The sequence below is a fragment of the Scyliorhinus canicula genome, chromosome 11 (assembly GCF_902713615.1).
Source record: "Scyliorhinus canicula chromosome 11, sScyCan1.1, whole genome shotgun sequence".
Taxonomy (NCBI): domain Eukaryota; kingdom Metazoa; phylum Chordata; class Chondrichthyes; order Carcharhiniformes; family Scyliorhinidae; genus Scyliorhinus; species Scyliorhinus canicula.
In genome coordinates, this window is record NC_052156.1 from 71298384 (window position 1) to 71312863 (window position 14480).

Consider the following 14480-nt stretch of genomic DNA (forward strand, 5'->3'; position numbering starts at 1 on the left):
CGATAATTCCTTGTGAAATATTTGGTGTGTATTAAATATATTTAACGTTATTCATTAGGTCATGGTTAGTGAATAAGTCGGATTTCAATCTTGCAGCCCACTGAGACAAAGGAGGGCCAATCCTGCAACACATCATTGATCTAGAAAGACAAGAGCATTCGATATCTAGGAACATCATCAACTGGAGGTTCCCCTCCAGGTCACTCCCCATCCTAACTTGGAAATATTTCACCATTTATTCACTTGTCACTGGGTTAATACACTGGAATTCTCTCCTACCAACACTGTCGGGCTTTGCAGCAGTTCAAGACGACAGCTTACTACCACCTTCAGAAGAGCACCGAGGAATGGACTATAAATGCTGGTCTCGCCAGCGATGCCCACACCCCATGAATCAATTTTTTTGAAATGATGAGATAGAACGTCAGACACGAGTATGTTTGCGGAGGAGTGATAGGACTATCGTGCATGGTGAGAGATATTCCTGGAGTAGCGAGCAGATGCCATGGGATAAAACATTCCCTAACCTTGACCACCCATATCAGGTTTTAGAACTTTTTAGAGCATTGCAGCTAGGTCCCAGGGGTCAGACACAGAATTAATGGTCAAAGCTATCTGCACCATTCCTTCTCAGGCTGTGCCTGGGGGGAGGGCCTCAAGGCCCACTCCAGAAACATGGAGTACGCCATCTCCATCACAAGTACCTACAGCAATGCATCAGGAAACCTGGGAGCCATTGCCCATGCTTTCCCTACCATCCATGCATTCCCGAGATGGTCTGCAGCAGCTCCTATTTCCATGAGCGCAGGTTACCTTTAAGAGGCCCAGGCTAGCTGTACGTCATGTTATCCACAGACATCCTTGTTCAGCATACAACCGGTCAGCAGCATTGTTCATGTGGCATGCTGAAATTATTTAGAGGAGGCGGAGACAGCACTTGTGTCTTCATGCTGCCCATGGGATTGGGGATGGAGGAGAGTTACATATACTCTCGGTGCTCAAAAATGGGCCTTATCCAATGTTGCCCCCCATATCTTCTACAAATGCCAAATGATTCTAAATTCATTTGGAAGTATTTGTTAATCAAAAGTACAAGATATATAGAGGGAAAAGGTGGTTTTACGGAGGAAGGCCGTCAATTATTGAACAGCCAAGCAACTTCAAGCTGCCAAGTGGCCTACTCCTATTCCAGGCTAAAGAGCAACTTGTTATTCACATGGACCGTACATTCTAAAAACATTTTAAAAGTGATTCAATAAAACTGTTGGGGATTATTAGCATTAAAAGTTTTTGCTGTTCTAAGTGGCCCAAGCATGTTCCAAATTTGATAAATTTATTTTCCACAGTCAATATACCAGACAAAAATCTACACTGCCAAAAATAGATGTAAAAAGAGAGGTAACATTCATGTTTCATGGAAAAAAAGATATTCCCATCAGTTGGAGAATTACTTTAAATAAGCCATGTGACAAATAATGGAGAGATTTGTAACAAACTAGATGCCCCAAAACAAAATGCTGGACAACAAGATAGGCTTACAACACTTCCTAATCACAATGTTCGCAGATATTGCCTGCAGGAATAAGAGCTTAAAAAAAGTAATTTGCATTTATATGGCAGACAGAAACTCAATTACGTGTCAAATCGTTTTACAGAGAATTAAGTACTTTTGAAGTGTAATCAAATTTTATAATGCAAGGAAATACAGCAGCCAATTTGCACAGAGTAAAACAAATGACCTGGTTGCTTGGTTGAGGGATAAATAATATGGTTTTAAGATGTCCCACCACAATGACCAGGTGGTTGTCTACTCTTCCTCCAACCTTTTCCATACTATTTCAGGGAAACAATTATTTTCTGCTGATGCCTGGCCGAGCATTACAGAGAATGAAGCATGAGTAGGCAAAGACCTATGTACGCACAAGTTACCCCTCACAACAAGACAGATATTATCTTATGCCTCGACTTTGTCCAAGTCTGCACCTTTCAAATGGAACATTCAACGGCTCTTAATGATAGCTGAATTGTTCGTTTCATTATCTTCTGCAGAAACAATTCTCCATCTAAACACGTGGCAGGAAAAAGGTATCAATCAAATCAATTTCTCACTTGGCAGAAATCAGGAGCAGAATTTAATCCTCATTCTATTTTTGTTACGATGAAGGATTAAAGATCTGCAAAGTATTCTGTAATACAGCAGCGGCTTTTTCTGGTCTAAATGGTAACTCAAGGCATTGAGCTCAAGGGACCTTTGTTGCATTATCTTCTGATATAGTGCAGTACCTTTCAGTGTATGTGGAAGAAGAATGCCAAGGCCAAATCTGAAGGTCAAATAATCAATCTCAGTATAACTGGTCAGTTTCTACACTGCACAATGAGCCCATTATCCCCTTCCATCTTTATTTATGATATTTCCTAAAAGAGAGCGGCAAATAGGGAAAAACAAATCTCTCAATTCTTTCAGGGCAGCTCAGCAAGAGACAGATGCGTTTCAAATAGTGATCCTCTTTGAACAGATCGCCAGCTTCACCGTTTTAAATATGATATATAGCAAGTTCAACGCTAGATGAATTACACCAAAACAAGTCGATATTAAAATAACCTGCTTTGAGTACACAAAGGACGAGTAATTAACTAGATTATCCAATTATCCATGTAACTACTGACCCCCTCAAAAGGGATTTCTTATTTTTAAAAACTGGATACACCAACTGAAATAGGTCAGGCATATTCTCCAACCTATTAGTTTCCAAAAAACAAACATTTCATGCCTTGATTGTTGTTTCTCACCCCCCCCCCCCCCCCCCCACTCCCCTTTCTGGTGATGAATGTTCTGAGAATGGAATGTTCTTGCGAGTCTGGATAGAATTGTAAATATCATCAGAAGTTACACTCCAACACAAGCAGGCTCAGCTGCACTTTTCTGAACTCCATTACTCTGCCTGACAAATCGAGACAGCAGCTTTTGCTCCAGATTTGTTTGTGGCAATTAGTTTCTCCAGGACGCACTTGATTTTCGCAGTGAACAAAAACACATTGCAGAAGTTAGCTCTCTTCTCCCATGGCTGGTACACAATACATTTCAAAAGCCAACAAGAAACTGCAAACATCATCAAGGTAGTTGTGCAGCACTGTGCTTCTGGTGACAGACATGCTAGTCAGAAGCATCAAGTTTCCTTTACAGCAGCAATGTAGAAATCAGGCTGACTTTTTGACAGAAATGAAAAGTTAATGCAGTAAAGGAATATTTTTCATTATTGCTCAATGCTGTGTTGCCAGTTTTCATCTGCGGTAGTTTCAATTAGCAAAGAAAATAGCCAGAATTCTCATGCCAAATGATATCCAATGATCTCTGCTGAAAGTGTGCATAGGATTATCACCCATTGCTGCGATCATCTCCCATCATAATCAGGCACTCTGAAAACAATCACATCTTCAAATGAAAGAAAACACTTGGGTGAGCTACAGTAGACACCCAACAGCCAAAAGGAGTTACCACTTATAGGAAGCAAAGGAAGAGAATGAGCCGAGTTGTCTGCATGCCATGAATAGCCAATCTGCAAAGCTACTGGAATAAACACAAATCTATCCTCACTATATGCAACGAATACTTCAGTTATGCACAAAGACAAGTAAAAGCAGCATGACCGGCCGACTTTGATGAGCACCAGTACTCAAGCATTTGGGATCATGGGATTTTGACAGGTTCTTCAGCAAATTCCATTTGGATGCAAAGGGCAACTAGTGGTTTATCCATCGCCCAACACAAACAAGAACTAGGAGTCATTGTTTAAGAATAAGGGGTTGCTCATTGAAAGAGGTGATGAAAACATTTTTGAGGGTCATGAATATTTAGAACTTTCTTGCTCAAAAGTCAGTGGAAGCAGAGTCTTTGAACATTAAGGCAGGGATAGAAAGATTCTTGATTAACAAAGGGGTGGAAGGTTATTGAGGGTAGGCAGGAATGTGGGTTGAAGTTGCAAGCTGATTAGCCACAATCTAATCGAATGGCAGAGCAGGCTCAAGGGGCCTCCTCCTGCTCCTGATTAATTTGTTCAAACATCCACTGCCTAACTGAACATGTCAATATTAATCTAGCGTTTGGCAACAGCAAGCATACTGATTCTTGCAAAGGGAAAAACAATACTGCACTTTGTACAATATGCGCACCAGAGGCAGATACTTTACCACAAGTCATGCAAACAGATGGACAGTGCAGGAGAATCACAACTTCAATCTTATTCTGGGATCATTATCTCCAAGGGCAGCATGGTAGCACAGTGGGTAGCACTGGTGCTTCACAGCGCCAGGGTCCCAGGTTCCATTCCCGGCTTGGGTCACTGTCTGTGTGGTGTCTGCATGTTCTCCCCGTGTCTGCATGGGTTTCCTCCGGATGCTCAAGTTTCCTCACACAAGTCCCGAAAGACGTGCTGTTAGGTAATTTGGACATTCTGAATTCTCCCTCTGTGTACCCGAACAGGCATCGGAATGTGGCGACGAGAGGCTTTTCACAGTAACTTCATTGCAGCATTAATGTAAGCCTACTTTTGACAATAAATATCATTATTATTACAGACTACAGACTAAATTCAGATACTAATTGAGGAAAGTCGAGCCCTAATTCCTCATATACCTCTCATGGAATTTGGGAAATAGCATTGTCATTTTTGAGGTTAAGGGGTGGATTTTTTGTACGCAAGTATTTGCAAGGGAAACAAAAATAAGTTATCTATCGTTCAAGTTCCAGGTCCCCGGACACATTCATCCATTATTGTCACAACTTGATGTTATTCACTCCTTAATGAGACCTTAAGTCAAACCAATAAGGAAGGATGATCCACCCCCCACTCCCTATAAAGACGCTAAGATTAATGCTCCATAGTGTTTAGGCAGGTCTTCTGGTCTTTCAAGTCTGATTTAATTATGATGTTAAGACTCTATGATTGGCAGGCTAACAGTAGTGAAACGAGCTTCACATATCAAGTTACTCCACCAATCAAGTTTAATATTTCGTTTCAAGAGTACATAAAACATGGCAGGCCATCAACAACAAAAAAACACTCCAACCAGCCCATTGCAGTATCAGATAAGAGACAAGATGGCATTTGGCTTCAGAGCCAATAATTTGATAAATAACCTATCATTCAAATGATAGATTAGGAACTGAAAAAGAGCCACAAGACAGCCATCACTGCAACTTTTTCACTGCAAGATCAATATATGAACTCGAGAGAAAACAGAGACATAAATGTCTACCATTTCAAGTCCTCATTATAATATTCCCTTCGAGAGTCATCAGACCATGCTAAAGTAAAGAGCTCATTATCATGAAGTACTTAGTACTTAGTTCCAGATTATAATCAGTCTGCACTATATTATTAATCTTATACTTGCTGAAAATAACACTTTAGCTTTTTGTTATTACTAAAGCTACAGCAGTCGAGCACTATCTGTTGAAATTCCATATCATGCCCTCAGCACAGTGCAGAATATAGTAATCCACATATGGCTAAAATGTGGTGGATTAACTCAGATGGTGCATTGTATACACAAATAAAAACAATAGGGACTGGGAAAGTTACTGAGGGCAAATCTGATCTGAAATAAAAGCAAAAAAGGCTGAAAATACTTCACAGGTTTGGCTGCATCTGGAGATGCAGAATGCTGCATTTTACATGTTACCACCAAGTGTTCAGCGGGGGAGGCATGTAAAATAGGTTGAGGGCGCACACCCCACCACATTCCTGTCTATGCCTCAACTCACCCCCTTGGAGGGAGGGGGGTGGAATGCTGAAATCGGTAGCCCACCATATTTAAATAAATAATCACTTGTCAATTGAGCTTGTTAAGCAGCTACCCGACTCCAAAAATACATTGCCCATGCCAAACTGTTAACGTGGGTAATTCACAGGAATGGTCAGCCACCTTTTTAAAACACATTTCAAAATGCAGGAAAGGGGAAGGAGGGGTGCAAAGCTATCTTTACGGGCTGCTCTTTGTAGATAGGGAAGCTGCAAACCCCCCTCCCAACCCTCATCTGCCCAAGACCCCGGACTAACTTAGCTCTGGAATTATTGGGTCACCTTCTTCCTGGTTGCAGTTCCGTTATTGCCCACTGATCCACTCTTGGTGCTGCCGGATTGATGGAGTTGCTAGCCAGTCAGATTGATCAGCAGCTCCCAAGGGCTTTGAACCGAAGTTAGGTCTGAAAGCAGAGAATTTTCCATAAGCTGCGCAGCTGTTCGTAATGGTAATGGTATTTCCAGGAGGCTGGTTCACATGTGAACGTGAAGTTGGAACGAGTTGGGGAGAGCCCTCCTCCCATAATCAAGGCATTGCTGTTTAGTACCTGTGACTTGCAGCTGATTTGATGGCTTTTCTGATGAACCCAGATGGAACCTTGGCTCTGCAAGCAGCTTTTGCTGTTTTAAAGACAGACAGGAAATATAGCTGTGCCCCATTGCATAACTTGTACCTTTGTCCAAAGAAAGGTGATATGTTGATTATACATCAGTGTTGTGGTTTGATATTTTGAAATTCATCCTATTTAGTTTGGAAGAGGGGCCATAATAATAATCACTTATTGTCACAAGTAGGCTTCAAATGAAGTTACTGTGAAAAGCCCCTAGTTGCCACATTCTGGCGCCTGTTCAGGGAGGCCGGTATGGGAATTGAACCCACGCTGCTGCCTTGTTCTGCATTACAAGCCAGAACAAGGCAGCGAATACAACAAAAGGTCGATAGGATCCATTAGACATTTTTCTAAGACAGAGTTTTGATGATTAATTTGACTATGGTGAAACAGAAAGACGAGTCAGCTGGAATACTATAGTTCTTTTGGTTGACAGTCAACCTTAAAGAAATGGATGTGCGAGTTTCCCCAGAGAGCTGTTAATGTCCATATTTAATTAGGTATTTGCTCGAGACTCCGGACTGTCTGGATCAGAATGTTCATGGTCACAAGATTTGCACTGGGCATTTTAAGTGTTTGTGCCCAAAATTTTAAGGTGTTTTCTGAAATTTCAGAATATACTGGAGCATGACAACTGGAATAGTCAGAACTAGAGATAGAAAATGGATGGATGAGGGCTTAACCAGCAGATAAGCGAGGCAGGGACAGATTAGGCAATATTTATGGATAGAAACAGGCAAGTTTAGCAATGGCACAGATACATGGTTGAAAGCTCATCCCTGTAACAAATATACCAAGAATGTGAACAGTCAGTCAACAGCTTTGTTGTTCCCAATATTTAATTGCAAGGAATTGCTGTTTGCCTAGTACAAATGTCAGCTTTGCAGTTAAGTCTACTGGAGGGATCAAGAGAGGTGGTAGTGGTGGGGTAGAGCTGGGTATCATCAGCATCCATGTGGAAAATGTCACGGATTTTAGGTGACGATGTTCGCAGGCAGTACATAGATGAGAAATAGAAAGCAGACAAAGATAGATCTTTTGAGGATAGCAGAGGCAATGGTGCAGCAGTAGGAATGAAGCTATTGCAGATGATTCTCTAGCTAGGATTAGATAAGAATGTACCCAGGTGAGTGCAGTCCCATCTAGCTCCACAATGTTGCACAGGCATTGGAGGAGGGTGGTGTGGTCAACTGTCAAATCATTGGAGCTATAGCTGAAATCAGCAACTGAACACAGAATAGGGATTGTATTCATGACCATAAATTGTACAAGGTAAAGTTGCCTGCTGAGCTACTGTTGTATTTGGCCATTTGGATAGTTCTTGGCTTTTTGAAATGGACACGATCCTGTGCCGTGTGTGATACAACAGTGGATACAACAGTGGCAAAAGTATGGCATAAGTAATGAGAGCATTTTTTTAAAAAAAAGGACAATTTAGCGGGCCAATCCACCTAACCTGCACATCTTGGGTTGTGGGGTTGAAACCTACGCAGACACAGGGAGAATGTGCAAACTCCACACAAACAGTGACCCAGGGCCGGGATCGAACTTCGGTCCTCAGTGCCGTAGGCAGCAGTGTTAACCACTGCGCCACTGCACCCCTGTCAGCATCAACGGGGCCGAGGTGGAGATGGTTAGCAGCTTCAAATTCCTAGGGGTGCACATCACCAAAAATCTGTCCTGGTCTACCCATGTCGACGCTACCACCAAGAAAGCACAACAGTGCCTTTACTTCCTCAGGAAACTAAGGAAATTCGGCATGTCCACATTAACCCTTACCAACTTTTACAGATGCACCATAGAAAGCATCCTATCGGGCTGCATCACAGCCTGGTATGGCAACTGCTTGGCCCAGGACCGCAAGAAACTTCAGAGAGTCGTGAACACCGCCCAGTCCATCACACGAACCTGCCTCCCATCCATTAACTCCATCTACACCTCCCGCTGCCTGGGGAAAGCGGACAGCATATTCAAAGATCCCTCCCACCTGGCTTACTCACTCTTCCAACTTCTTCCATCGGGCAGGAGATACAGAAGTCTGAGAACACGCACAAAAACACTCAAAAACAGCTTCTTCCCCACTGTCACCAGACTCCTAAATGACCCTCTTATGGACTGACCTCATTCACACTACACCCTGTATGCTTCATCCGATGCCAGTGCTTATGTAGTTACATTGTATATGTTGTGTTGCCCTATTATGTATTTTCTTTTATTCCCTTTTCTTCCCATGTACTTAATGATCTGCTGAGCTGCTCGCAGAAAAACACTTTTCACTGTACCTCGGTACACGTGACAATAAACAAATCCAATCCAATCCAAACCATGCCGCCCACAAATAATGAGGGGATAAGGGCAAGGTATCAAAAAGGAATTTAGTTCTGCTAAGCCTCTATGCTGATATACCACCTGAGTGTAGCTTAGATAGACTGACTCACCCAAACTGTACCTTCAAAGTCTGTGGAAGTAGATGCGAGATGCAAATAGAACTCGCGAAAACCAAAAATGACTCAATGGTGCTCAATTCGTTTTTTCCAATTAAGGGGCAATTTAGCGTGGCCTATCCACCTACCCTGCACATCTTGGGTTGTGGGGGCGAAACCCACGCAAACATGGGGAAAATGTGCAAACCACACAGACAGTGACCCAGAGCTGGGATTGAACCTGGGACCTCGGTGCCGTGAGGCAGCTGTGCTAACCACTGTGCCACCCAAAGTTTAACCATTTTACAACATGTGGTAGTATTCCGTATTGTCTATCCATCATAATGGTAACAAATTCTACCTCTATACTGCCATGGAAAAGGAACAACATCTATGATGAAAGATGCAACTGAAAAAAAAATGGTACTGACCTGAAACTTCCCTCTCACTGTCTGAAGTTTAATGCACCGTACAGCACTGCTGTGAGCTTTTGAAGATTTCACTGGAAATTCCATGTTTCTGAGGTCATACAGGCTGACCTTTCCTTGAGAGCATCCAATCACCAGAGTGGTCCCATCTGGCAGGAGTTCAATTGCAGTTAGAGGAGAGTCTGCTCGAATATTGTACAATATGCTGGAAAAATAATAAATTGAATAAAGTGGGGGAGGGAGAGAAAAGCAAAAATTCTCTGAGACGGTCAATTATGAACATCACTATTGCTAGTATCATTAAAGCGGGCGTCATATCTGCAGATAGACACACAAGCTGGAAGGGTGGCCAGATAGGTGGGATATGCCATTTAAACGTAAAACAATATATTTTGTGAACAATAGTGAAAATAAATACACCTTAAATACTAGACATTTTAAAATGGAGAACGACAGCACACAGAGGTAGCAGGGTAGCATGGTAGTTAGCATAAATGCTTCACAGCTCCAGGGTCCCAGGTTCGATTCCCGGCTGGGTCACTGTCTGTGTGGAGTCTGCACGTCCTCCCCCTGTGTGCGTGGGTTTCCTCCGGGTGCTCCGGTTTCCTCCCACAGTCCAAAGATGTGCGGGTTAGGTGGATTGGCCATGCTAAATTGCCCGTAGTGTCCTAATAAATGTAAGGTTAAGGGGGGGGGGGGGGTTGTTGGGTTACGGGTATAGGATGGGTTTGAGTAGGGTGATCATGGCTCGGCACAACATTGAGGGCCGAAGGGCCTGTTCTGTGCTGTACTGTTCTATGTTCTAGAGCTTGGTGTTCAAATACAAATGCTAAATGGCCTTAGCATCAATAAAGTTATGAAAAGGTTTTGAATCTGGAGGCTTGGAATTAAAAAGCAAGGACATAATATTAAACTTACAAAAAACATCAGTTAGACTGTAACGGGATTATCATGGGAACTTTGAAACACTCCATTACAGGAAGAAATTAAAGCAATGGAAACTGCGTGATTTTGATTCTTTAAGATATCAGGAATGAAAGGTTACAGTTATTTAAGATTAGTAGGTCATGTTTATTTCACTCAAGCCAAGAAGGTGATTTGATACAAACTTTAAGATCGATAGTTTACGATAGTGTTAGCAAAATAGCTCAAACAAGATATTCACAAAAGGGATTGAAGTGGAGGTCAGGAAATAATTAGAACACAGAAACCTGAAGTAGATTCCTAAAAATTGATTAAAAGGGAATAAAATACTTGCTTGAAAAATAGGAATATCAAAACATAAGGAACCAGCAGGTTAGTGGAACCAGACAAAATTAGAGTGGAACAATTGTATGGATGCTGAAACAAAGCATCTAGAATTGCATCTAGAATTGGGAAATTAAAACTGAAAAGACTCAATAGATCAGGCTGCATCTGCAAAGAGAAATCATGTTGATCTTTCAGGTTATTGACCTTGTATTTCTTAGTTTCTTTCCATTTTGGTGAAACAGGTTTTAGGTACAGATGCCGAGGAAGGATGAGGATAGATAAAAACAAAAGGTGGGATTCTCCATCCAGCTATGCCAGGATGAAACACGATTGGGCAGAGAATAGTGAGTGAACCTAAAATCATGGCAGGCACCAGGCGCCTGACGGAATGCCATGCGCCACCATGCCGCCCACAAGTAATGAGAGGATAAGGGCAAGATATCAAAAAGGAATTTCGTTCTGCTAAGCCTCTATGCTGATATACCACCCGAGTGTAGCTTAGATAGACTGACTCCCCCAAACTGTACCCTTCAAAGTCTGTGGAAGTAGATGCGAGATGGAAATAGAACTCGCGAAAACCAAAATTGACTCAATGGTGCTCAATTCATTTTTTCCAATTAAGGGGCAATTTAGCGTGGCCAATGCATTCTACTCCATATGTGTAGTAAATGTCATTGTCATATCACTAACGGGCTCCACCTCCGACAGAAGGAATTACCGACACCAAGTTTCATTTATGGTTTTAAAAATCGGGAAATAGGTGCTGTGGCTGCTGAGGGAGGGAGGGGGTTGGACACGATCCAAGAGGCACAACCGTGGACTGCCAGTTCTTCCACTGGCATGGCTGGCTGAGGGTCTCCCATATCGTGGTGGCCTGCTGCGTGCTCCACAACATGGTGCAGCAGAAACATCATGGCAGAGAGGCAACTTGCTGGAGGAACAGGATGAACGCCAGGCCTCATCTGGCGAGGACGATGCGGGGAAGGGGGAGGGTGGGCAGTGTATGGGACCTGTGAAAGCACAGGAAGCTACACAACATGTAAGATACTCTAATCGCCTCCAGGTTTGCCGATTAAGGGATGTGGCTGGCTGCCAAACCATCCCACCCTCAGTTGAATTGCCTCTCCTTATTCACCCTCAATGCACCAACCCCTCCCCCCGTACCTGTAACCCCCTCCATGATTCCTCTCTTCACTACGGGGTGTAGCCCTGGAGTTGGCAGTAACAGTGGGTCAGGCCCATGGGATGTAGGATGACCCACTTCACGATGAGCTCTGGTGCTTCGCATCGTTCAACAACACCTGACTCCCACTCACGGTAGCACTTTCCACTGTCCAACCTGATGATCCTTGCGTGCAAGCTGACCATTCCATCCTTTTGTCTCACAGAACTCGCGGGGGGGGGGGATGGGAGGGGGGGGGGGAGAGAGATGGCGACGGGGTGGAGAGGGATGGGGGTAGGGTCGGGTACCGGGCAGTGAGCGGTGGCTGAACTGGGGGCCCTGGCCAAAGCCCACCTCCAACGGCTGCCCATCGCACTGGCCCCCCCTCCCCAAAGGCCCCCAGCACCCCCTCTGCAGCCAGCTCAGCCCAGCCCATCCCTCACACCCTTCTGACTGAGCATCAAGGCAGTTTGAAAGGTTTGTGCACAGGTATTTATTGTGAAAAGGTGAACAGTTTTGTATAGGTCTGTGGCCTTGCCCCTAACGCTTATGTGCTGCACCTGTGCCAAATTAATTGGTGTCTAACTTTCTGGTTTTACGTGCCCTAACACTATGCTGAGGTGGATCCCCAGGCAGTACATCAGGGCTGAAAGTGGCCTGTTGCGGTTCCCACCCTGTGATCTGGCTCCCCTTCAGCAGGTGTCCTCTGGAGCGACTGGGCCTATAAGGACCTGGCAGTCTCTCGGGTGTTCCAGGTGGTGTGGTGCCACCTGTTCTGTCCGCTTCCCGTTGGATGCATCAGGCACGGGGGGGGGGGGGGGGGGGGGCACTGTGATGTTCCTGTGGGAGTCACCAGCATGAGCCCCATCACTTCCACCTCTCTTGCAGTGCCCAATAGCTCTCGGGCTACTCCTTGGGATGGGGTGTGGCTGGAACGACAGCCAGGGTGTTCCGCTCTCGTCTCGACCAAGGTCTCCACGCTTGAGGCCATGGAGCACAGGGACTGGGCCACCTCCCTCTGGGACTGTGCCAGGTCTCTCTGAGACTGGTCCTGTCCAATGCCACCGCCTGCATAGAGTGCCCTAGGCCATGGCTATCCTGGCCCATGGTCGATACATTCACCGTCGCTGGCCTGGATAGAACGCGTGATCGGCACTGCCTCCTGCCCCTGCAGGCACTTGGACTCCTCCAACTGCCCCTGCAGGCGCTGTATGGTTTCTGACAACCCCTCATGTAATCCCCAGTTCTGCGTCTGCATCTCTATGGTTATAACAGCAGGTCAGAGGTTGGGAATCCTGTGGAGAGTAACTCACCTCCTGTCTCCCCAAAGCCTGCCCACCATGTAGAAGGCACAAACCAGGAGTGTGATGGAATACTCTCCACTTGCCTGGAGGAGTGGAGCTCCAACAACATTTTAATTAAGTCTTTTGGGTTCACATTTCATGATTGCATCAGTTTATAATTAGGGTCACTTAGTCTGTGGCAAATAAGCAAAGCGAATCTTTGTTTTATAAGATGGAATTTTTAATGATGTTTTGCCAAGACAAAAGACATCAGGGTACTAGGACACCAAACTTTGTTGAATCTGGTTAATTAACATTGTTAAATTATTTTCTCAGGAATGTACTAAATGAACTAGATAGTCATCTGCTATACTATTGAGCCCACCTCTATTTCTACATGAAGAAATAATGGGCCAAGAACACCTCCAACTGTACTCTGCTATCTGAAACAAAATACACATTGGTCGACACCATCTCAACAGACTCAATTGGCAAGCTCAGGTATCAATTCAAGCCATAATGGTGACTAATTTTCTTCTATAGACATGTATTACTAGATTGAGATCATCACAGTTGTAGGAAGCTCAGCGGCGCAACTTTACCAGCCTCCCTTTTCGTCTTTTGCACATCCTCCTCTGAGCAACAAGTATAAATGGTTCAACGTGAAATGAGCATGAACAAACTGATCCCTGTGGACATCATTTAGTAAAATTTATATTTAGAAAATCTCTGGTGTTATCTATAACAAAATAATCACCAGTGAAACAATAAACGATAGGCATCTTTAAAAACAATAACCGAGTCCCTGGCTTGTGCTACAGTATGCATGCTGCCCTGCCATTTGAGGTCAAGCGCAACTAATGCTGTCTAACAGCACAAATAAAATAAAAAAACTAGATCTTACAAGCTCTGACTGTATCAGTAAATTGGATTAACTTCAGTAGATATGGAATTTTCACCAGAGGGTGCTGACCAAATGGTACTAATGAGCAATAGAGCATTGACCAGGAGTGAAAGAAATTAACCGGAATGAGGTCGATTAGCTGCCATTAGCCCAGTCAGGTTCTAGTTTCAACTTGACGTGATAGCACCAGCATTCTCTTCGGTGGCTGGATTCAGTAACTGCTAAGATCCTCGTGTTACTGTGGTAGTAAAATTAAAGCCTCGATTTTGTAAAAAAATAAAGGGAGCTAGGGATTTATTGCTGAAAATGTCATACTTACGATTTACTCCGTACATCAAAAGCTGAGATATGCTTATCAAGGCCAACTGTGACAATTAATGGCTCAATCACCGGAGAGAAACAAAGTGCTTTTGCAGGGGCTTTGTGGACATAGTCAAAGCTATGTTGTAGCTGTAAAGTGTTCAGGTCCCACAATGCAAGGGTCCCATCATCGCCGACACTTCCCAACAGAGAGCGTTGGAAGCAAGAGATTTTCAGGTCACGGAGGGGCTGAAATAAAATCACAGCAGTTCATAAATTAATCTTGGCTTTGTCAGTTCTGGAGACAGGCACATGTC

The 14480-nt window shown here is 43.9% G+C and overlaps 1 protein-coding gene across 3 annotated transcripts in view; it reads right to left on the reverse strand.

Annotated features, from left to right (window-relative positions):
• The window catches only part of LOC119973127 (protein NEDD1-like), a 100045-nt gene that overhangs the window by 57283 nt on the left and 28282 nt on the right, over positions 1–14480 (reverse strand). For all 3 annotated transcript variants that reach the window (XM_038810711.1, XM_038810712.1, XM_038810710.1), the window contains exons 6-7: positions 14183–14412; positions 9267–9468 (exon numbers count right to left, since the gene is read on the reverse strand). In XM_038810711.1, the coding sequence (XP_038666639.1) occupies positions 9267–9468; positions 14183–14412 (432 nt within the window). The remainder of the gene's footprint in view (positions 1–9266; positions 9469–14182; positions 14413–14480) is intronic.